The sequence below is a fragment of the Zingiber officinale genome, chromosome 4B, assembly GCF_018446385.1.
Source record: "Zingiber officinale cultivar Zhangliang chromosome 4B, Zo_v1.1, whole genome shotgun sequence".
In the NCBI taxonomy this organism is placed as follows: Eukaryota; Viridiplantae; Streptophyta; class Magnoliopsida; order Zingiberales; family Zingiberaceae; genus Zingiber; species Zingiber officinale.
The window spans coordinates 23,081,639-23,104,861 of record NC_055993.1 but is presented as its reverse complement, the minus strand read 5'-3'; the positions used below and the strand labels follow the sequence as shown (position 1 = coordinate 23,104,861).

The following is a 23,223-nucleotide window of genomic DNA, read 5'->3' as shown; positions in this document are numbered from 1 at the left end:
TCTTCCGTCCGGGGGGTTTATAGTCGCCGGTACGACTCTCGATATTTAACGTCGGAGCTCGACGGGCTTCCGTCCGGGGGGTTTATAGTCGCCGGTCCGACTCTCGATATTAAACGTCGGAGCTCGACGGGCTTTGAGCCTAACTCGGACAATATATTCGGCCGAACGTCGCAGGGCCTAAGATTATGAGCCGATGCTTGGAAAACGTACGCCCGGCCGAGCGGTGAACAATGTTAGTTGAGTTTTTCGCTTTGTTCCTGCGTTGAAAGGATACAGGCGAACAGAAAGTATACAGAGCAGATTACATTGGCGCACCTTTCACGCCGCCCGATAAGGCTGGAGGTGGATAGCGCTCCACGGTCGATCCAGCCGCCGTCCATCCTCATCCTCTAGGTAATAGGCACCCGAGCGGAGCTTTTCGATGACTTTAAAGGGGCCCGCCCAAGGAGCCTCTAGCTTGCCGACGTCCCCGACCGGCTTTATTTTCTTCCATACAAGGTCGCCGACCTGGAATGCTCAAGGGATCACGCGCCGGTTGTAGTTTTGCTTCATTCTCTGTCGGTACGCCATTAGTCGGAAGGACGCCTTGGCTCGCTCTTCGTCAATCAAGTCCAACTCCATGTTCCTCCACTCGGCATTGTCTTCATCATAGCTCTGGATCCGGACGGACTCCACACCCACTTCAATTGGGATAACCGCTTCGCCTCCATACACTAAATGGAATGGCGTGACGCCCGTTCCCTCCTTTGGGGTCGTGCGGATAGCCCACAGGACGCCCGGCAGCTCGTCCACCCAGCTTCCTCCCATATGGTCGAGTCGAGCCCGCAGAATGCGAAGAATCTCCCGATTGGCTACTTCGGCTTGACCATTGCTCTGGGGATATGCCACAGAGGTAAAGTGTTGTTCGATGCCATAACTTTTACACCATTCTTCGAGCTGCTTCCCGACGAACTGTCGCCCGTTATCATATATGAGCCGGCGAGGAATGCCGAACCGACAGATTATATGCTGTCAGATAAACTTTTTGGCCATCTGTTCGGTGATTTTGGCCAGTGGCTCGGCCTCCACCCATTTGGAAAAATAGTCGACCGCTACTAGAAGAAACTTCCGCTGACCGGTCGTCATAGGGAACGGACCCACGATATCCATTCCCCACTGATCGAACGGACAGGAGACTATAGATGCCTTCATCTCCTCCGCCGGTCGGTGGGAGACGTTGTGGTACTTCTGGCAGGAAAGGCACGTCGCCACGGTCCGAGCGGCGTCTGCTTGCAGGGTTGGCCAGAAATATCCGGCCAGCAGGATCTTCTTGGCCAGCGATCGTCCGCCCGGATGTCCTCCGCACGATCCTTGGTGCACTTCCTGGAGGATGTACTCCGCGTCTTTCGAGCTCACACACTTCAAAAGTGGGCGGGAGAAAGCCTTCTTGTAAAGCTGGTTTCCAACGAGTGTGAACCGACCGGCTCTCCTCCTCAATAGCTAGGTTTCCTCCCGATCGGAAGGTGTAGCACCCGAGCGGAGAAACTCCATGATGGTTGTCCTCCAATCATTCGGAAATGTGAGGCCTTGCATCCGGTCGATGTGCGACATCAAGGCTACTTGCTCAATTGGCTGCTGGATGACGACCGGTGATATTGAACTTGCGAGCTTGGATAACTCATCTGCCGCCTGGTTCTCCGCTCGGGGTATCTTCTGGATAATAATTTCTCTGAAGTGGGTCTTGAGCTTTTTGAAGGCCTCAGCGTAGAGCTTGAGCCCAGCGTTGTTAATCTCAAAAGTGCCCGAGAGCTGCTGAGCGGCCAGTTGAGAGTCTGAATGGATTGTTACCCGACAGGCACCTACATGTCGGGCTGTCTGCAAGCCAACTATGAGGGCCTCATACTCCACTTCATTATTAGTGGCTTTGTAATCTAGCCGAACAGCTAGGTGCATCCGTTCTTCTTGGGGAGAAAGTAATAGCACACCAATCCCGCTCCCAAGCTGAGTAGATGATCCATCCACAAATATTTTCCACATAGCTTCCGGCTCAGGATTTTGTACTTTGGTAACAAAATCTGCTAAGGATTGCGCCTTTATCGCCGACCGGGGCTGATACTGAATGTCAAATTCACTTAACTCCGTTGTCCATTTGATGAGCCGTCCGGACGCTTCTGGGTTCAGCAGCACTCTTCCCAATGGGCTATTTGTCCGGACGATGATTGTATGTGTTAAGAAATAAGGACGAAGCCTCCGAGCGACGAGGACCAAAGCAAAAGCCAGCTTCTCGAGCCCAGTGTAGTGAGATTCAGCGTCTTTTAAAATATGGCTCAAGAAGTACATGGGTTGTTCTTCTCCGCTCATCCTCACTAATGCCGAGCCTACTGCCCGCTCGGTTGAAGATAAATAAATACAGAGCGGCTCACCCGCAGCTGGCTTGGCTAGCATGGGCAAAGAGTTCAGGTATGTCTTCAGTTCTTCAAACGCCCGATCGCATTCTTCGTCCCAGTGAAACTTAGCAGCTTTGCGCAGGATCTTGAAAAATGGGAGGCTCCGGTCGGCAGTCTTAGAGATGAATCTTGACAATGCCGTTATCCGACCGGTCAGGCGTTGTACTTCCCTCATATTTCTTGGGGGCGGCATATCTTGCAATGCTTTTACTTTGCTGGGATTTGCCTCTATGCCTCACTCGGTCACTATATAGCCCAAAAAACGCCCGCCTTTTGCTCCGAACAGACATTTCTAAGGGTTGAGCTTGACTCCATACTTCCTCAGCGTTCGGAAGGTCTCCTCCATGTCTGTAAAAAGATCGGCCGTTCGGACGGACTTGATGAGAATATCATCCACGTACACTTCTAAATTGCGTCTGATATGCTCCTTGAATACTTTGTTCATCAAGCGCTGGTAAGTTGCTCCTGCGTTCTTCAATCCGAACGGCATTACATTGTAGCAGTAAGTGTCGTCGGCTGTGACGAAGTTAACCTTCTCTTGATCCTCTCGGGCGAGCGGCACCTGATGGTAGCCCTGATAAGCGTCCAGCATGCATATTAACTCGCACCCGGCTATGGAGTCCACCAGTTGATCAATCCGAGGCAGAGGGTAGGAATCTTTTGGGCATGCTTTGTTGAGATCCCGGAAATCAATGCAAACCCTCCACTTGTTGCCCGGCTTGGAGACTAGCACCATGTTCGCCAACCAGCTCGGAAACTGTACTTCACGTATGTGGCCGGCCTCCAGGAGCTTCTCAACCTCCGCTCAGATGATGGCGTTCTGTTCGGTGCTGAAGTCCCTCTTCCTTTGCTTCACCGGCCGAGCGTCCGGTCGGACGTGAAGTTCATGCTGTGCTATACTTGGTGAAATCCCGGGTAGCTCATGCGTCGACCAAACGAAGACATCGCAGTTTCTCTGGAGACATTTGATCACCTCCTTTTTCTGGCTTGCCTCCAGATCGGGCGCAATGAATGTGGTGGTCTCCGATCGGGTCAGGTGGATCTGCACCTCCTCTTTTTCTTCATAAACCAAAGAGGGTGGTTTTTCGGTTATGGCGTTTACCTCGATCCGTGGCGTCTTCCGAGCGGAATTAGCTTCGGCTCGGACCATCTCGACGTAGCATCGCCGAGCCGCCAACTGGTCTCCCCGCACTTCGCCAACTTTATCTTCGACCGGGAACTTAATCTTCTGGTAGAAGGTGGAAACGGCCGCTCGGAACTCACTGAGCGTCGGTCGCCCCAAGATAACATTGTATGCTAAGGGAGAATCAACCACGACGAAGTTTACCGTCCGCATCCTTCTGAGCGGCTCTTCTCCCAGCGAAATAGCCAGTCGGACCTGTCCGACCGGCAGAACTTCATTGTCCGTAAACCCGTAGAGGGGGGGTTGTCATGGGCAGCAGATCGGCTCGATCAATTTGCAGTTGGTCGAAAGTCTTCTTAAAGATGATGTTGACCAAGCTGCCTGTATCGACGAAAACGCAGTGAATAGTATAGTTAGCTATTACCGCTTTGATGAGGAGGGTGTCGTCATGTGGCACTTCGACTCCCTCTAGGTCCCTGGGCCCGAAACTGATTTCGGGCCCGCTCGCCCGTTCTTGACTGCAGCCGACCGCATGGATCTGGAGCTGCCTGGCACTTGCCTTCCTTACTCTGTTGGAGTCACCTCCGGTCGGTCCACCAGCGATGATGTTGATCTCGCCACGGGGTGTGTTGCTTCTATTTTCTTCCTCCCGGGCGGACGACCTAGGCCGCTCCTTGGATACACGGGGATTGTCCTCGTGCCTCTGAGGATGATACCGCTCGGGAGACTGTCGTCGATCGGCTTCACGATGTCGTTGTCGCCCGTCGGATGATGGCGATCGACGGTGGCCACTCCGGGGCACGGGGTGGGCGATCAGGGGAAGGCTTCGGCAATCTCTGGTATTATGCGTGTCGGTCCGGTGAAACAAGCAAAACATTGGGGTCCATACCTTCTTTCTTGGTTTGGGCCGCTCGGCAGATACCTCTTGAATGGCATGGGATCTTGCATGTTGCTGAGGGCGGGCTGCTTCAGCTCGCGGTCCTCTGGGCGGCTGATGAGCAGTGTGCGGCTTCCGCTCGGCAGGGGCTAGTCGCTCGGTTGGAGCTTCTTTCCTTCGGGCCGCCTGGGCTTCCTCTACATTAATGTATTCATTGGCCCGGTGTAACATATGATCGTAGTCTCGGGGCGGCTTCCGAATGAGTGAACGGAAGAAGTCACCGTCCACGAGGCCTTGTGTGAACACATTCATCATCGTTTCTGAGGTGGCCGTTGGAATATCCATGGCCACTCGGTTGAATCGTTGGATGTACGCTCTGAGTGTCTCCCTGGGCTCCTTCTTGATGGCGAATAGGCTGACACTGGTCTTCTGGTAGCGCCGACTGCTTGCAAAGTGATGGAGAAAAGCGACGCGGAACTCTTTTGAAGCTGGTGATGGATCCGTCCGGCAGCCTCCGGAACCATCGTTGCGCCGATCCCGAGAGGGTGGTAAGAAACACCCGGCATTTCACTCCATCCGTATATTGATGTAGTGTAGCTGTGTTGTCGAACTTACCCAGATGGTCGTCCGGGTCGGTGGTTCCGTTGTATTCCCCGATCGCCGGGGGCACATAATGCTTTGGCAAAGGGTCCCGTAGGATGGCCTCTGAAAATTGCCGGTTGATCCGCTCGGGGGAGGCGTCCGTTCGGGGAGCCTTGCCTTTTCTGTAATCTCGCCTGGGCGCCTCGTCGGATGAAGATCCTCGATTAAGGTTATCGGGTGCGGCTTCAGGAGGCGTACGGAATAGGGCCCGATGAAATGGAACCGTGGCAGGCGGTGCTTCCGCTCGGCCTCCTGACGCTGACATCACTTGTTGCTCCGGCCGCTCGGCTGGCGCCTTCTGTTTCTGTTGCTCTACGAGCTTAGCTGCTCTTGCCTCGATTAGAGCGTCGAGCTCCTCCTAGGAGAGCATCACGGTGTGCGGTCGTCCAGCTTCGTCCATCTCTTCCACTCGGATGCAGGCGCGTTCCCACAAATGGCGCCAATTTGATCCTGTCCGAGCGCTGAATCAACGGACGCTGGGGACGTGGCGCTCCCTGCTGGCTCCTCGTACGCTCCGACGATCCTGCAGCAAAACCGAGCCGAGTGGGGTTTCCCGGCAACGGCCCTCCAACGATCAAGTCAGGCAAAGGGGGAAATAATGAAGTGGCTCCAAAGATCGTAGATTTCATACCTCCGGCGAAGTCTGATGGCTCTTATATAGAGCTATGGTGAACTTGGCGCACACACATCGAGGTGTACACGTGTCCTGCACCATACTTTAGTATGGGCTTGTCAGAAGAGCATGTCTGACGCCATACTGCTACAGTCCAAATACCTCATTGATGGGACAGAAGAACCTTCCATCGTACGATTCTGCGTATGGCCTGGTCATCGAACATGTCTGTTGTCAGCGACAGAGGTTACTAGGATGACGTCCCTACTGTCCCGTCTTCTTTGATTTCATCTTCTCGAGCCAAGCGTCCAGCTGCTCGGCGGCTCCTTACCTTCGACCCGTCGTAGATGTTGGTCCGTCCGAGGGAGATTCATGGTCCCCTGCTCGGACGAACACTTTGGTCTGGTTGCCTGACGCCTTGGCCGAGCGGACAGGCCGCTCGGCCTTGTACCCTTGCCTTGGGCCACGGCCGACCGAACCACCCGCTCAGCCATATAGCCTTTTTACTTAGGCGTCTGAAACCCGGGCTCATGGACGGCTTATAGTTCCTTCGACTGGAGGGCATGGCCAGGCGATCGGCATAGGGTGCCCGCTCGGCGAGCCGACGGGGTTGACCCCTCTTGACTCCTGACCCCTACGTGTCGTTGACCCTTTGCCTATGAGGGCCCCCCGGCCTTATCGCCGGATCATTGGATATGGAACATGCTATTGACATAATAGTCATTATAAGGGATTAGAGATGTTCATATCGATGTAAATGAAAATTATTTAATCTGGGTAAATAGCAAGGCATGGATATCTCCAAGATAATGGCTGTGTGTCACTTGAAGATTGGATGGATCCTGGATAAAGGCTATGTGCCACCAAGAAAGTGGCTAAGTGTCATAAAGAGTGTGTCTCTAATTTATTTGAGCAGCTAAGTAAAGTGTAACAACTTTATTAGCATTGATTGCTCAAAGAGCGGCTAAGTCAAGGTGTAACAATCTTCTTAACAACTATCGCTCAGTGTGGATTGGATGTTCTGATATGGTCTATGTGACCAAACTCTCTAATAGTTTATGTGACTTATTAAGTCTTTGTGACTTACCTGAATGAACAAGTCTTAGTAACTTACCTTGGACGAGTGGGAGATGTTGGAAATGAGGAGAGTGGGGATGTGGGAACATGGCCCTCGTTTCCCACTACTCATAATGGAAAAGTCCATTATGCTCCTGGTTTATTTCCCTATATAAAAGGGGTGCGTCCAAGGATCATGAAGGTGGTTGGAGACGAAAGTAAGCGAGGAGAATATTCAAGGCGGTGGGATTTGGTTTGTGGAATTGCGGAGGGCTTTCCGATTATGTGATCGCTCTTCTGACAGTGAGTTTCGTCATTGCCGATTGCGGATCTGTGAGAAATCGCTGTAAAATTTTATCGCTTTAATTTTATTCGTTTTTCATGCATTTAGAATAATCTACGTTGACCTCTAATGTCGCTTGCGCTGGCTAGGCTGCCTCCTCCTTAACGCGCGTGGCACCCTCATGAGCCAGTCGATAGGAAGCGGACGTGGCATGGTGCAATCAGATGAGGTCAATTACGACTTAAAACGTTGAAGGAGAAAATTATTTTCTATCCGATTTGAACTGAAGTAAAAATGATTAAAAAAATTATCCATCAATAAATTTATAAATCTATCTATCAGTTAGGTAAAAACAAAAAAAAAATAACTTTAAAGAAAAATAACTTTTTCTATTTTTCCATAATAAATAAGAGAAAGGAATATAATTCATCAGTTTTTTATAAAGTACAAAAGAAATTTTTTTCCACATGAAAATATTTCTGTAGTTTTTATTTCCTTCTGTCCCGAGTAAAAGAGCCATCACAAAATATCAGATATCATGTCATTAATTTTTTACAATTCAATTTAGGTATTTCTAAAATATAAATTATAAATTTCTGATGTAAAAAACTAATTTTTAAAATCAGATAATTCTATTTGAAATTAACTTGGTTTGGCTAAAATTTAAATTTTTTTATTATTTTTTAGTTATTCAAGCTTCCAAAACATATATCTATGTTTGACATAATATTTAGTATTTAGGTATATTCAGTTTTAAGGACATCTTATTTAAACCACTTCTAGTACCTAAAAAAGCGTCATTAGGTAATTTTATTCAATTTCTACCTATAAAGTTCATAAAATTAAAAGCACCCTTCTTATTTTCGTTATCTCTGAGAATGTATGAACATGACCTATCATTAGTGTTGGTAATTACAGTAATTATAGTAAAAAGTTATTACGTTCGTCTTGGACACTCCTCACCACCTGTCTCCGGGATATAGAAGGCAAATAAATCACGGGATCAACTTATAATCGACCGTCAGTAATTACACTAATGATTTTAGTGACAACGGCTTTGCAAAATAGGAAAACAGCCTATTGCAATTCTGTGGAATTAAATGGATCCGCACCATTCATTTGTGAATCCGAAGCAGGTTGATAATTGTCTAAACCATGACACTTTACAAATGTAAGTATGAACTAATCTCATACTAAGCATTCAATAGTTATTAAGCGAACGATCACGGGTGAGATTTCCAGGCAGACTGTTATTCAGCAGCACCCATTAGGACACTTTTAACATAGTAATTGTGGTAAGATTAAGAGAGGCATTCACTAACTCAACGTGCCCTAAATAATATGCATCAAAGAATACATTGCATAAGGAAATTGAAAATCCTCGAATCACATTCGACCAGCATCATGAAGAAATTTTAACCTTGTAAGCAGCTGATTAAGCCGAAGTGACAATAATCAACTTTCTCGAATGAAGATAAAAGGTGGATAACTTTGCTAAACTTTGACCGTTCTGCAGTCAACTACCGATAATTCATCACAAATTCATTTTTGGCCTGAAAGCAAACCATATCTTGTCAAATGTAATTCATTAAGTTTAGTATCTCAAAAAGAAGCAATCCAGGTACTTACAAACTTTGCTACTTCACTTGCTTTTTCATCGTCAAAACCTAGGGAAGCCAAGATCTTGTGACCAGCTGATTCTTTCTCATTCCATATACCGAGAAGTATATGTGCTGTTGTTATCTCTCCATCCTCACCAGCTACCATTATAAGGAAAAAAGTATTCATGGTTGTTAAGCTGGCAATGAAATAGTTAATTATTTTTTAAAATGAAAATAAGAGAGGACTGAATGTTGAAACTGATTATCATCAATCACAGATGCTAAAACCATCCTTTTCAGACAATTTTTTAACTAGTGGCATCTGGAAGATGCAAACAACTACTGATATGGCTATGACTCAATTAACCAAAGTTAAGCGAACTGGTACAACAAAATGCTTTACGCTCAAGCCGCTATGCCCTTCAGTTTCATGTCTCCAATGAATCTATGTCCTTCAGTTTCATGTCTCCAATGAAAGTCTTCGGCTTGCATTGAATTAAACCATGAGTTCCACTGCTTGTGTGGGCCTCAGATCAATTTTTGAGTTTCATTCAAGCAAACATACTTCCCAAACAGGATACTTAACAAATTAGCTATAACCTACAGGCACGAACATACTCCCCAAACAGGATACCTAACAAATTAGCTATAACCTCAAGGCACAAGTTATGCTTTAGAATGAGAGAATTTTGAATTCAGCTTTTTTATCTGTAGGCAAGGAAGCTATGAGTAATACAACTATGAATCTCATTTCAATATTTCACAATCATATCTAGAATAAATGAAAACAAGACAAGATGTGCCAAAACTAACAAGTACAAAAAGAATAAAAAACTACTCTTGTTACACAACCACCCCTTGGAGGAAGGGAAAGCAAGGGGGCAATGAGTAGGAGGAGAAATGGAAGTTTGGGCTTAGCAGGATTTGGTGTTGCTGATATTTTACAAAAGATGTTTACTTTGATAATATTTAAGATCAAAAAAATAGTAAAAAACTTTATTCAGCATGGTATACTCAATACATGTAGGAGAAGAATCCACCTCATTATTATTTAAGAAAGAGGAGAAGCATATGATATCTAAGTAATTTTCGCTAGCATTTCAATTTTAGAGATCATTCATATCTAAACATTCGCTATTTAGTTGGAAATCCACCTGTTACATAATAACGAATTACAAAACACAACAATTTGGTAACACAAATTTATTGGTCTTTGGAACCATAATTGAGAATGTTATAGCCTGTGAAAATGAGTAAGAGCAGTGAATTGAAAGACATTTTTCAAAAATAGTAATATGTTTAATGCAAAGATGCTTCCCTGTTCTCCAGAAATTGCGAGTTATTTGTTTTGTTTAAAGAGGTGCAGATAAAATGTATTTATTGTTCTCTGGGTAAGAGACACCTATTATATGGTAACTAAAATCTTGAGCCTAAAACATCAAAATCTGAGACTAAACCAACTCCATACAAATCATTACATGACAACCACTACATGTAACAAATCATTAATACTCTCAAAGTAGAGGATGGATACAATGTGTCCAACTTGTTGTGCAAAACCAAGAAAAAGGAAATCACAAAACAAAAGTAAAACTAAGGCATGAAAAAACAAGTAGGTGTCAATTCCTTTGACATCTGATCAACCCATTGATGAGATAAAGACCCACGAGACTCTCCAGAGGGCTTCTCCTAAAGCGGAAGCATTGGCAACACAAACAAACATATGAAAGGGGAGAAGAAAAGAACTCAACAAGAATCTTAGGATTGACTAAAAGATGATAATGCCTCATGGGACACAAAAGTGCATAAAGGAGAAGCCAATCAGAAATGGAGGGAAGATGAACAGCATATTGAACATAACAGGCTGAGAACAAGGCATTTTCTTCAAAAGAATGAACATGGTTCTGGCCTTCACAAGCTGTCAAGATGATCCAAGAGATTTTGAGATGAAACCAAAAGAAAACAACAGCTTGTAATCCACTTGCAAAATACTTGATTTAGAGAACATATCTAGAGCTACGAAGGAGAAGAGCAGTGGAGACATTCATCAGATACAGTGTAAGATGAAAGCCATATATGGTGGACAATGATGGAAAATACCTTCCTAGACTGAGGAGTTGTTGTTTCCGCGGCAGTGAATGCAGCCAATGAGGTATATGTCATGATACTGCAGCAACCGAAGTGGTGAAGCAGATGGTTTGTGTCCATCAGGATCTCTTGACAAACACCAAAAAGGACAGCAGTAGAAATGCAAATCAATGACAAGCTCAAGTAAGATCTACTTTGTCTGGGATGATGACAGCAGAAGAATTGAGTGCTGAAGTTCAGCACAAGGAAAGAAGCTGGTATTGACTGCTTGCTCATGGGAGGGACAAGATGGACATACAACATCCCACGATCAGTAGAAGAAAGGTTGTAGCATGTAGCTGAAGAGGAATTGATTCGGCACCTGTCCCTAGTTCAGTGTTTGGATGTTGAGAGGAGTTGAATAGGACGTAATACAGAAGAGTGCAGTGAGGATTGTCCATGAATTCTACAGTTGTACAAAGTAGTATATAGTGGGAAGTGGCATGAGTTCTTGAGTGGTGGGGTTCTTCTACCTCTTAACAACGGGAAGCAGTGTGTAATTGGACACAATTAGATGCCTAGACATGAGATAGAAGCAGTTGTATGGTCACTATAGGAATAGAAGATGAGAGGTACCAAGAATTGTCAGCATGTGAGATGACTGGCATGGAACTTTGCCTAGATGTGTGTGCAGTTTCAAATTTGGGAGCATTGATGAACAAAATCTGTGGTGATGTTGAATCATGAGGGAGGATTAGGGCATATTTGGACTAAAGAGAGGTCCATGGAGAGCTGGAAAATAGAAAACCCCAAACCTAGAAGAGGGACCATGTAGAAATAATACTCTATTGATTGTTGTTCTCTTAGTAACAGACGTTTATTACATGGTATATATAGGACCAATAAACCATAAACCTGCAATGTGAGACAACCCCTTACACACAACTAATCACTCATAAAACTAAACCATATTTTCAAAATAATAATAATAATACCTCTCACATGTTTAAAGGGACAATAATATGGAAGGTACATGGATAATTGAACATGGCCCCTGCAATCTGATAGACAACATATTCCTAGCTTCCCATTAACTTTTCCACCACAAAAGCTCTCGGAAAGAAATCCATACTTTCTTCTTTATATAATGATGACAGGGTCATTATCCAAAGATCAATGCAATCCCAGTTTTGTGGTAATTTACCTTTCCTCCACAAAAGCTCTTCCACAATGACAACAAGTTTACTATCTAGATCAAGATATGTGATCTAGAATTCTCAAGGGGCATTTATGAATTAGAAGAAACAAGTTTGTGACCTGGATTGTCAGGTCTGCAAGATCAGTGATCTAGGCCAATTATGACCCTTGGTCCTCATGCATGGAAGTTTGGAATCAGACAGGTCAAAACTCAAAACACTATTTCGAATCCCTAAAATGCAATGTCATAAATTTTGAACCAACCTCTCTCTTAAGCCTAGCGCTGCCTAACTTTGCTCACTCCACATTGTTCGGTGTGTTTCCACAGCAGCCCCTTTCTTTGTTGTATCATGTTAACTCCCTTCTTGATTTCTCTCTCTCTCTCTTTTTCTCACTGCAGCACCCTGCTGCCCTCCGCACTAGTAGTTCAATTGCATTGGATGGCAATAAACGCCACTTATTGCAACCCTGTTTGAAGTAACCACCTCTTTCAAACCTTCAAAGATAAATTTTCCCATCATGTGTACAGTGACCATCATATCAGAGTTCTTTAGGTTTAGAGGCATATCTCGAATCTGCTGCATCTTCCTTCATCTGGTAGAATTTATGAGACTAGTCTCTTACTTTTTTTTTTCTTTTGTCATCAGAAGAAAAAACTAGTATTATGGTTGCAGAGCTATGGTATGATCACATTTAGTTTATGTTGTCTGGGCAAGAAAGTAAGATCCGTCTGCATTAACTCCTGTGCATGCCTATCTCCAACTCAGACAAATTTATTGAAGTAAAACAATTGTTCTGGGAAAAAAGACATTTTCACTTATGAAGCGTCTGACATTGCACTAGTTAAAACAGAAACACCAGCATCATACATGCATTCTTACTAATAATTGAAGTAGACTACATTGAAAATATAAATGACATTTTCTATATTTTTCATTGACTAGAATATTGTAATTTTGATGAAGTAACATAAAAAATATAATGGTATTTTGGTATTTGCCTAGACAATTTAAGTCATGATGGACGTCAGATAAGCTTTTATGTTTCTTTTCTGCATTAGTGTAGGCGTGCATGCTATGTTGGTTGATGGTCTAGTTTAAAGTCATTCCCCAACGCGAAGAATAATATGTGGATTAAATTAATCATAGGAATGCTTTAGCAATTGCAGGATAATTTCTTGTCTAATGCACATATAAAGATATGTTGCACTAGATGAGGGTTTGAAAATTTGTTCACTGCTATTCAATCTAGACAAGTTAATAAGTACTAGTTCATAGTAACTTACCTGATTTCAGTTGCTCATCAACAGCCCAATCTAGTGCCCTTTGTGCTGGTTTGGTCAAGGGAGGAAATTCTGGACTGAAAAAATTCATGTTTGATTTGCCTAGTACTTTCACAGTTTCGTCACGCACATTAAAAATTGTAATCCCATTTGCCCGTAAAAATTTTGCTGCTTCACTTGTTCCTGAAATAGATCAAGCAAGCACTGCTGTAACCAAAAAGCCCAAATTTTCAATATCAAAATGTCATTTATTAATATATCATCAGATGAGAAATAACAATCAAGCTGTACAAAAGCAGCCAAAAGTTGAGACTATAGCCATCCTGAAAAATATTTCTTTCTAGCTGATTTTAAAGTTCCACAAACTACAGGATCATTTGTAAGCCCCATTTTAGAAGCTCTCAGAGCAAACTCACAAAGAAACAAATTACAATAGGATTCCACTACATTAAACCTACACAAGTGACTGAAAATTTAGAAGTATGCATAAAAAATAATTTAATTTATTTCTTTAAGGCATCTTTAATTACTTAAATAGTTTAATTTAGTTGAAACACATGATTTATCAAATACTTACAATCTTCTGAAAATTTATTATACCATGTTATTAACTTGAGGATTTTTTTGGTTGAAAAATGATTTAAATTCACTGATTATAGACAACTTAGTTTCTGTAAATACCCCATAGTAGTTTTGATGTAATCAACCAAGTCAAGTTAGGTTCTGTTGTGTTTTGATGCCCTGTGTCTGAGTGTGCAGGAACTTAGGAGCACAGAAGGTCGAGCGAAAGACGCAGCCAGCGAGAAGGACGACACGGGAGAGGGTCAACGGACTCGGTGCGTCCGAGGGATGAGGAGCTACGGAAGAGTACACTGGCGGACGAGAAGAAAGCGCGTGGCATTTCCAAGGGACGAGAAGTCGGAGTGGAAACTTGCTCGAGGAGAAGGTCGGAAAATGGATTCTGGATGAGCCCTATTTCGAATGGCAGAAATCACCCAAACGAGCGGAGCCAGAAAGAGTTGACTCTGGTCCGGGCATCCAGAGCTATTCCGGGCGCTTGGACCCCCGGGGCAGCCAGGGCGCCCCGGGCTCGTGCCCTGGTCGAGGGCTTGGTTCAGCCCGGTCTGGGCGCCCAGACCCACCCAGACCATAAATCTTATCAAAACGCTAGTTGTTGCAATCCGTTGCATCGTGGATAAAATTTTACCCACACCCAGGCGCTTAAGAACCCTTCCAAGCGCCCGAATCAGTGCTATAAATATAACCCTGATCTAAGTAGTCAAAACAACACTTGAAAACAATCTTCTTTGCTGTTCTACTTTGTGATCTAGTGCTTTAACTGTTGTAAGAGGTTTCTCTGCACGAAGGAGATTTGACAGTGAACTTTCAACATCTTGGACTAGCAATCTTCTTATTACAAACTAAGTAAAAAGATCTGCCTCTTCTTTCTCATTTTAATTAGTTTCTTTTTGTACAAGTGTTTTAATCAAGCTATAAGATCGAGAAAGGTGTTTGTTTGTTTTATATTTTGCAGGGCAATTCACCCCCTCCTGCCGACCGTAAGGGACCTACAAGTGGTATCAAAGTCCAACCGTTTCAGAAGGACTAACAGTCGACCGAAGCACAAAAGACGATGGTCGGACCAAGCATCTACCCATGGAATTTCGAGGGGGAGTTCGCAAACTAGAAAAAGAAGATGGAGGTATTCTTCAAAATGGATTTTGAATTATTAATTATTATGAAGTATAGTTTTGTAGCACCAAAGGACAAAGAAGAACATCAGTGGATGAAAAAGGAGCAAGCTGACTCTGTGGCAAATGACAAGGCAGAATTCCATCTGCTGAGCATATTACCGCCACAAGAAGTCAACCGGATTGGAGCCTACGAGTCAGCCAAAGAGTTCTGGGATAAATTCCTGGAACTACACGAAGGAACCTCGAAAGCAAAACTCACGAGACGAAACCTACTCCAGAACCAGATCAGTAACCTCCGGTTGGAAGAAGGTGAAACTGTCGCAGACCTCCACTCAAGGATCAAAGAACTCATCACCGGACTCACGAATCTCGGAAAAAAGATAACCAACCGAGATTCACTAAGGTACGCGCTTAACGCATTTCCTAGGACTCCTGAATGGGCAACCTTAGTAGATACATATTTAATCTCTAGAGACTTAGAGGTAAGTAATTTAGAGGAATTGTTTTCAACATTTGAGGGGGCGTTTGGTTCAAATTTATCAATCGGAATGATAATGGGTTTGATTATAGGGTCAATAGGAATGGGAATCAGAATTCCATTATCAGTGTTTGGTTCAAATTCAGGAATGAATATGATTATAATTGATAATGTTTGTTTCAATCAGTATTAGTAATGGGAATTAAATAAATTTCCAATTTTACCCTTAGTAGTTAATGCATTAAAAATTATTAAAAAAATGTTATCTCTATTTTTTTAAATAACATATATGTTAAAATTATTGCAAAAGATATTTTAATCAGATCTATAATCAGATTTCTCGTTTCTCTTCTAGAGCTATTACAATCCATCCACTAGATCAGATTTCTCGTTGCACCTGTAGGTTGAAAATTCAATCCAGTGATTCCATGTTGCGCAAGAAAAAAAATGAAAATTTCATTGTGGCAAAGAATAAACAGGTGATGGGCAAGTAAACCAAACAGACTACCTTACAATCTCAGCAAGTGATTATTCGCTACCAGAATCTGTAAAAACTTGGGATTTTTATTCTCGCTTACAATCACAGAGAGTAAGATCTTTTCAAATTATTAGCCTGAAAAGTTCGGAAAAGATGAGAAAAGCTCGAAGTGATTACTTTTAGACAAAAATCTGGACAAAAGTTGGGTTTTTTTTAAAAAAAAATCAGAAATAGGTCACCTCGGTTGAAAGCGGAGAAATCTCGAGCAGATTTTTGAAGAAGCGGAGAAAGGCTCCGTTGACGGCGGCGGCGGCGTCGATCCTGACGCTCTTGATGGAGGGGAAGAGGGCGACATCGACGTCGGTTTCGCCGAAGTGGGAGCGGGCGCCGGGGAGGATCCAGTCGTCGGAGGACCAGGAGGCGGGAAAGGCGAAGACGGCGGAGTCAGCGGAGTGGTGGCGGAGGAAAAGGGAGGAACGGGAGTGGTTGGCAGCCATGGAGAGGGAGCAGCAGAGGGGGATTAGGGTTCGCCATTTGGAGTCGCTTAGCATGGTGTCGACGAGGCCGTGACGAGAGCTGTCCTTCTTCGCCATTTCTTAGCATGGTGTCGGCATTCGGCGTCGGCGTCGTTCGAGAGCGGCATCGCCTTCGTTCGAGAGGAGCTGCAAACAGCAGAGAGGTGCGATTGGAAATATTAGGTTAAGGGCACTTTTGGTATTAAGGGGAAATGTTGATTACTGCAAATAAGGGAATAGATGATTGAAGGGGTGGGATACGGGAATGTATCATTACCCACTAATCAAGAATCATTCCCTTATTTTTATTCCCATTCTTGTAAACCAAACACTAACATTGATTGCTATTCCCATTCCCTACTTGTATTCCCCCAAACCAAACGCCCCCTGAAATTCACGAATCTAGATATGCAGATCTAAAAACGAAGACGAAACAGAACATTGCCCCAAAGGCAAAAATGGATGAACCAGAATCAGAAACTTCTCTCGATAATGACGAAACGACATTCATGGTAAGGAAGTTCAAAAGTTTTTTAAAAACTAATAAGTTTAATCAAGTGCAGGGTAAAAGAAGGAAAAGAAAAGTAAGATGCTACCACTGCAATGAAAAGGTCACGTCAAAGACAACTGTCCAAAATTAAAAAACAAGGAAACGAACAAGAAGCCAATCCAGACAAAGTATAGAAACCTAAAGGCGACGTGGGACGAAATGTCATCAGAGTCAGAGATCGAAGCACACGCTAGACTTGCGCTGATGGCAAGTCATCAAGAAGAAGAAAACAAAGCAAACTCATCCGCAATGAGCATCAAGAGCATCGATGAAGGGGGAGTAACGTCAGAAGGAAGCAACACTACAGGAGGAGCTTTAGATCAAGAGATCGACGAGATAAGCCAGGTACGGTCTGTCTCCTAACCAGTTGTACAAGTTTATAAAAATCTTGTCTAAAACTTCATGTCAATTATAAAATGATAACAAAAAATTATTAAAAGAAAATAACGAGTTCAAAGGAACCTTAGCAACATTTTGTCAATTAGAAAATTTCGACAAACTAAAAATAGAAAATGAAAATTTAAAAGAACAAACACAAAATTTGAAAAATTCTACATGTCCAAATGTTATTCATTTAAATTTTAGAAATTCACAAGGACTCAATTGGCATCTCAGATATCATAAGAATCAAATCAGAAAATTATCACTAAAATGTATTTCGAAAAAATTTCTTATTAATCCAGTGGATAGGAACCTATATTGAATTTCAAAATCATGCTTAGATTAAATTTTTATGCATGCCTTATTTTTAAATTGAATTAAAGTTTTTTTTAATTATCTAATATCTTCAAATAAATTGCTTTGCATGATTTCTGTTAGAAATCAATTAAAATTAAATTTTTTCGAGAAAGAGAATTTTATCACTTAACTGCAGGAAAAATTTTAAATTTTTCTGACCGTTAAATTATTTTTTATGAATTTTTTAACAAAAATTATGTTTTTCAATTTAAAAATAATTCGCAAAGTAATTTTTACAAACTTCATTTTTCTGTGAACTCTTATCTTATCAATCAAAGAAAAAAATTTCAAATTTTTTGATCGTTGTATTATTTTTCTATGATTTTTTCTACAAAAATCATATTTAAAATATTAAAAATTTGATTTTCGTTCAATTTTCGAAAAAAAAATTGTAAAAATACTTGCTTTATTACATTTTTCAGAAAATTTTTCATGATTTTTTTTATCCTGGAAACTAGTTTTAAACACTTTTTGGAAAATTCAACTTTTTGTAGAAGATAAATTATTATTGCTTAAATCAAATCCATAATTCCATAAAAAATTTATCACAGCTTTGGATATATCTGCTTACCTGTTGCAAAAAAATTTTAATTTTTGAACAATCAAACATAATTCTAAATTTATTTTTTCCATAAATTGTTTATAAATAGTAAAAATCCAAATTTTCAAAATTTAAACTTGATAATTTTTCTGGATACTAGTCACTGTATTTTTATCCCTTAGACTTTGTTTTAAATATATTTCAAGTTACTTTCATGGCATACCCCTATTTTTAATATGATCAAAGAGGGAGAAGTAAAGGTTAAGTTTAGGGGGACATCTTGATTTTTGCACATTTTTTTAATTACAAAATTTATACTTGCTATTTTCCTGTTATTTGTTTTTAGTTTACCGTAACTTAACTTGGGTTGCTCATATAAAAAAAGAGAAGATTATATGTACCCCGTAATAGTTTTGATGTGATCAACCAAGTCAAGTTAGGTCATGTTATCTTTTGATGTAATGTGTCTGAGTGTGCAGGAACTTAAAGCACAAGAGGTCGAGGGAAAAACGCAGCTAGCAAGAAGGACGGCACGGGAGAGAGTCGACGGGCTCGGTGCATCCGAGGGACGAGGAGCCGCGGAAGAGTACGCTGGCGGACAAGAAGGAAGCACGCGGCATTTCCGAGGGACTAGAAGTCGGAGCGGAAGCTTGCTCAAAAAGGCCGGAAAATAGATTCAGGTGAACTCTTTTCCGGATGGCAGAAATCACCCAAGCGAGCAGAGCCGGAGTGGAAGACCCGGACAGAAAGTCAACACGGAGTTGACTCTGGTCCGGGAGCCCGGAGCTATTGCAGGCACCCGAACTCCAGATGCCTAGGCTTGCGCCTTGGTTGAGGGCTGGTTCAGCCCAATCCGAGCGCCTAGACCTGGTCTAGGCGCCCGGACCAGAAATCTTATCGAAACGCTAGTTGTTGCAATCCATTATGTCATGGATAAAATTTTATCCACACCTAGGCATTCGGAAACCTTCCAAACAACCGGATCAACGCTATAAATACAACCCTTATCTTAATAGTCAGAACAACACTTGAAAACAAGCTTCTTTTCTGTTCTACTTTGTGATCTAGTGTTTTACCTATTGTAAAAGGCATCTTCGCTCGAAGGAGATTTGATAGTGAGCTTTCAAAATCTTAGACTAGCAATCTTCTGATTGCAAACCAAGTAAAAAGATTTGTCTCCTCTTTCTCTTTTTAATTAGTTTCTTTTTGTACAAGTGTTTTAATCAAGCTATAAGATCGAGAAAGGTGTTTGTTTGTTTTATATTTTGCAGGGCAATTCACCTCATTCTTGTCGGACACAAGGGACTCAGTTAACTTGATCAAGATTTTCCATCAGCTCTGAATACATGGTTAAATGGGATTCAAGGAATGAAGTCTTTTAGGGCAAGATGTTAGATGCGCTTCACAGGGACAGTGTAATGCCCAATGGGGGCTTCAGATCACAAGTTCACAACTTGTATCAGCCTACAATAAATGATAATAAGTACCATTGAATACACACACACACAAAGAGAGAGAGAACGTAATTATAGAAAAGAAAAACATTTTAAAAACACAAAAGGGGGAAATGAATAACTGAGCTTGACTTCCTGTGCCTCCATGATATGAGAAGAGTTCTACCTCTTGCCACATTCTAAAGGAACTGGGGCATAGTTCTCAGAAATGGAGTGGACCAGCCAGTCCGAAAAAAAAGGAAACTGAATCAGCCCATCAAGGGAGGTATGGTTATATTACAGTATTGGTCTTGCTCACAAACATAGAATGTTGCAGCACTATGGAGGTGGGGTGATGGGTGCAACAAATAGTGAAGACAGCATGGATGGAGAATGATGAATACATGGAGTTTGTGTTGTGTGTTGACGGGCGAGGAAGAGTGGTTGGTGGAAGCCATTAGGAGTGATGATGGGGCAATTGTGAGATCATAGGAATGGTAACGGGATTTAGTGAAAGTGGAAGACTGTGGCATTTTAGAAAAGACTATAACCAATTGCAAGATTGGAAGAAGTGGATTGGAAAAAACTAACAAGGAAATAGAGGATCAAAGACTGTGTAGCATGGACACTCCAAATTTTTTTTTTTTAAGTGTCAGACACGGACACGACATGCAAATACGCATGTCGGATATGGCAAAAACCATGTCATTGACTTTTTTAAAGTTTGACCAGTTGGATACGGCTAGGACATGGATGGGACACATTTCGGGATACATTTGGGTTCAATTGCAAAAACTTAAAAGTTACAAGGGTTAAATTGAAAAATAATAAATTTATGAGGATTTATTAATAAATTAATTAATTACTAATGAAGGCGGTGTTGGTGATGAGACCGATATGGATGTTTAATTTTTTTTTTTACTTGTTTAAAATGGATTTAGTGTTTTATATTTTGTTATGTGTACTTTTTGTTTGTAACGGATATTATAGTTGATATAATATGGATTTTTATTCTAGGATTTTTAATATATATATAAAATATTTTTAGATTTTTTAATAATCGTCGTGTCCTAGCCGTATCATGTCTTATATTTTTGTATCGTCATATCCGTGTGGTGTCCGATACCATACCCGTACTCATATCCATGCAACATAGATCAAAGAAAGGGGTTGCTATTCTATGGAGGTGGGGTGGTGAGTGCAATGAATTTTGATGAGTGCAAGAGGATCATGGATGAGGAATGGTGAAAGCAGGGACGAATTTGAAGTGCATGATGATTAGTGGGGAAGGGTGGTTGAAGGCAACAATTAGGTGTAATGATCGAGCATATCATGGGGATAGTAGAAGGATTTGATAAAGGGTGACAAGATAGTGGCATTTTGTGAAGGATGTGGACATACAAGAGCAAAAGTGAGTTTCACTTGTTTGCCCAAGGGTTCACAAAAGAGAGTTGCACTTCTTTGCCAAAGACTTCAGAATTAACGAGAAACAATTGGCACAAAGTGGCGCTTCAAGGAAATAATAAGGCTCTGAATCGGTACACAATGAGATAGACAAAAAGGAGGCCAAAGGAAGAAATGTAAGAGATGAGAGAAAGATAGGAAAGAGGAGAATAGGAGAGAAGGGACAAAGGATCTGATAAGAACTGAAAACCTACCTCATATATATAGGCTTTGCACCAAACAATAAAAGATGGAAAATATAAGAAAAAAAAAAGTAAATGGTGTGGATCATGCAGACCCTCACCTATTAACTACAACCCCCTATTGAATGGAAAAGAAAAAGTAACTTTCAGAAAGTCTGTATTTAAAAGGCCTTTATATTGGTTTTCACTACCACAGGGCAAAGGCCAAGCTGATAGATTGATGCTCTAAAAATTGGCTACACGGTTGCTTATACAGACAGATGATGAATGGAAAAGGGGATATGTATGAATGTTATGGTCGGCTGAAATGCATATCTACACAATCACAAACTAAACAATTTATATTTTGTGATGAAATGGGGATTTGGGGAAAAAAAGAGGAAATAAATCCACTGATGTTAACTTATGAAGCACGCAAGCTGACAATGAGAATTTGCGGCGGTGGTGACATGCTAGAGTGGAGACATTATCTCCAGTAACTCACACAGAAGAGAATATATATGTTTAACCCTATAGGATGGTGTTAATAAACAAGGACTTCAAGATCACGAAAGTGCTTCAGCTGGAGAATGGCGGCAAAGGACATGCAAGAGATCTAGAGAAGAAGAGGTCAAGGGGTATGGCACAGGAAAAGTGAGAGGGTTTTGGCTTAAAGTTAATTTAGTTTAGTTATATGGATTAATTTCCAAGAGCAGTTCAAGACTAGATTTATTTGACTTATTCAATCAACTGTAACTTATAAACTAGTGAGTGGACATAAGCGATTGGGATTTGGGCAGCTGGCACTTTTTTTATTATATATTACAATGGGATAAATACCAAAATTCCACATACTAGCTCAGGGAAGTTGGGAGATGTCTACGGAATGTATGAACTTGGTAAGGTGTTCTACTTGGTAAGGTGTTCTCGTTATTTGAACTATCACGACCACATGGTACAATGAAAGTGTTCAATCTGTCAGAGCCTCATAGTACAACCAGAGTATAACACGTGGTTATCCCAAACTAGCACCACAGCTCACCACATCTCGAGCATCAGGCACTATATTAAATGTAACTTTTTCCTTGGCCCACTCGTTTTAGTCCAGTAAAGTACACCTAGGCCAGAAATTGAAGCTCAGCCACCATTCTAAACCCAGTTCAATTGAACAAGAGGTAGATAACTATTATTAGTTAAAACTTGACCCTCAATGTAAAACCTTCAGACAGATCCAGACATGTGCATGGCCACCTCTATCTTACCTCAACACCTTGAAGCTAAACACCTATACTCACCTCATCCACCTTGCACCTTGACTGGTCCTACAAACTGATACAAGCTCTATTCACCTCAGCAATTCAGTCCATCACTCAGCGCTCCCTGAAGTAAAGCATTTCCTAATACACATTCAGAAAAACACCTCTCATGTCTATACCTGGACTCTCAGTGAGGCAGGCCAATTATTGGTCAGGATTTGACCAAACAGATTAGTGTCCTTTGTGGACCATCATAAGGGATATAGCTATTTTGATCTATGTAAATAGTCTTAATATTTTGAGTTTTCTTAAATGGATGTATGAGTTTCTTAGGATAAATAAAAATACAAAGATCAAAAAGCAGTTAGTTAGGAAATGATATTGCTAAAAACTGCTACCTGGCTGCATACTAAAGTGGACATCTCGGTTGGGGTTGGAGGTTGTGTAGTAGACAAGAAAACACACATCAGAGGGCTCAGGCGAGGCCCTTTGATACTTAAGTCACCATGTTAAGTAATAAAACAGTAATAGAAAAGAAAGTATGTAAAGAAATTAGGGTTAGATACTATAGGTTTGATCTTCATATCGCCGACGACTTTAATATTTACATAAAATTCTTCTTCCAAAACCCTAACCCTAGGTATGTTGGGTCATAGGGATTGTGGGCTATGGATCATGTGGGGCCATGTCCAATTATAGCCCGCCGAGTTGTGTGAGGAACTCGAAAGCTTATCTAACCTAGAGCAAA

General features: G+C 42.0%; 2 protein-coding genes across 3 annotated transcripts in view; both read right to left on the bottom strand.

The window, feature by feature from the left end:
• Positions 1-8,138: 8,138 nt before the first annotated feature.
• Positions 8,139-23,223, bottom strand: part of LOC121974857 (ATP-dependent Clp protease ATP-binding subunit CLPT1, chloroplastic-like) — a 28,082-nt gene continuing 12,997 nt past the window's right edge. The window contains exons 4-6 of one of the 2 annotated variants that reach the window (XM_042526117.1): positions 13,171-13,350; positions 8,650-8,777; positions 8,139-8,573 (exon numbers count right to left, since the gene is read on the bottom strand). In XM_042526117.1, the coding sequence (XP_042382051.1) occupies positions 8,541-8,573; positions 8,650-8,777; positions 13,171-13,350 (341 nt within the window). In that variant the 3' untranslated portion in view covers positions 8,139-8,540. Of the gene's footprint in view, positions 8,574-8,649; positions 8,781-13,170; positions 13,351-23,223 lie in introns of both variants that reach the window. The other variant, XM_042526116.1, reaches the window with a different exon arrangement.
• On the bottom strand, positions 15,068-17,645 carry LOC121974858. Its single transcript, XM_042526119.1, has 2 exons — positions 16,057-17,645; positions 15,068-15,952 (listed from the first exon to the last, which is right to left on the bottom strand). Exons 1-2 carry the CDS (start codon positions 16,408-16,410, stop codon positions 15,920-15,922), a joined length of 387 nt encoding a protein of 128 aa, XP_042382053.1. The 5' UTR covers positions 16,411-17,645; the 3' UTR covers positions 15,068-15,919.

What these genes read in the sequence shown, in the direction of transcription:
- LOC121974858 (XM_042526119.1), bottom strand. Translation starts at nt 16,410, where the DNA reads ATGGCGAAGAAGGACAGCTCTCGTCACGGCCTCGTCGACACCATGCTA. An exon ending in TTTCTCCGCTTTCAACCGAG is followed by an intron (nt 15,953 to 16,056) that starts GTGACCTATTTC and finishes CGAACTTTTCAG; the next exon opens with GCTAATAATTTGAAAAGATC.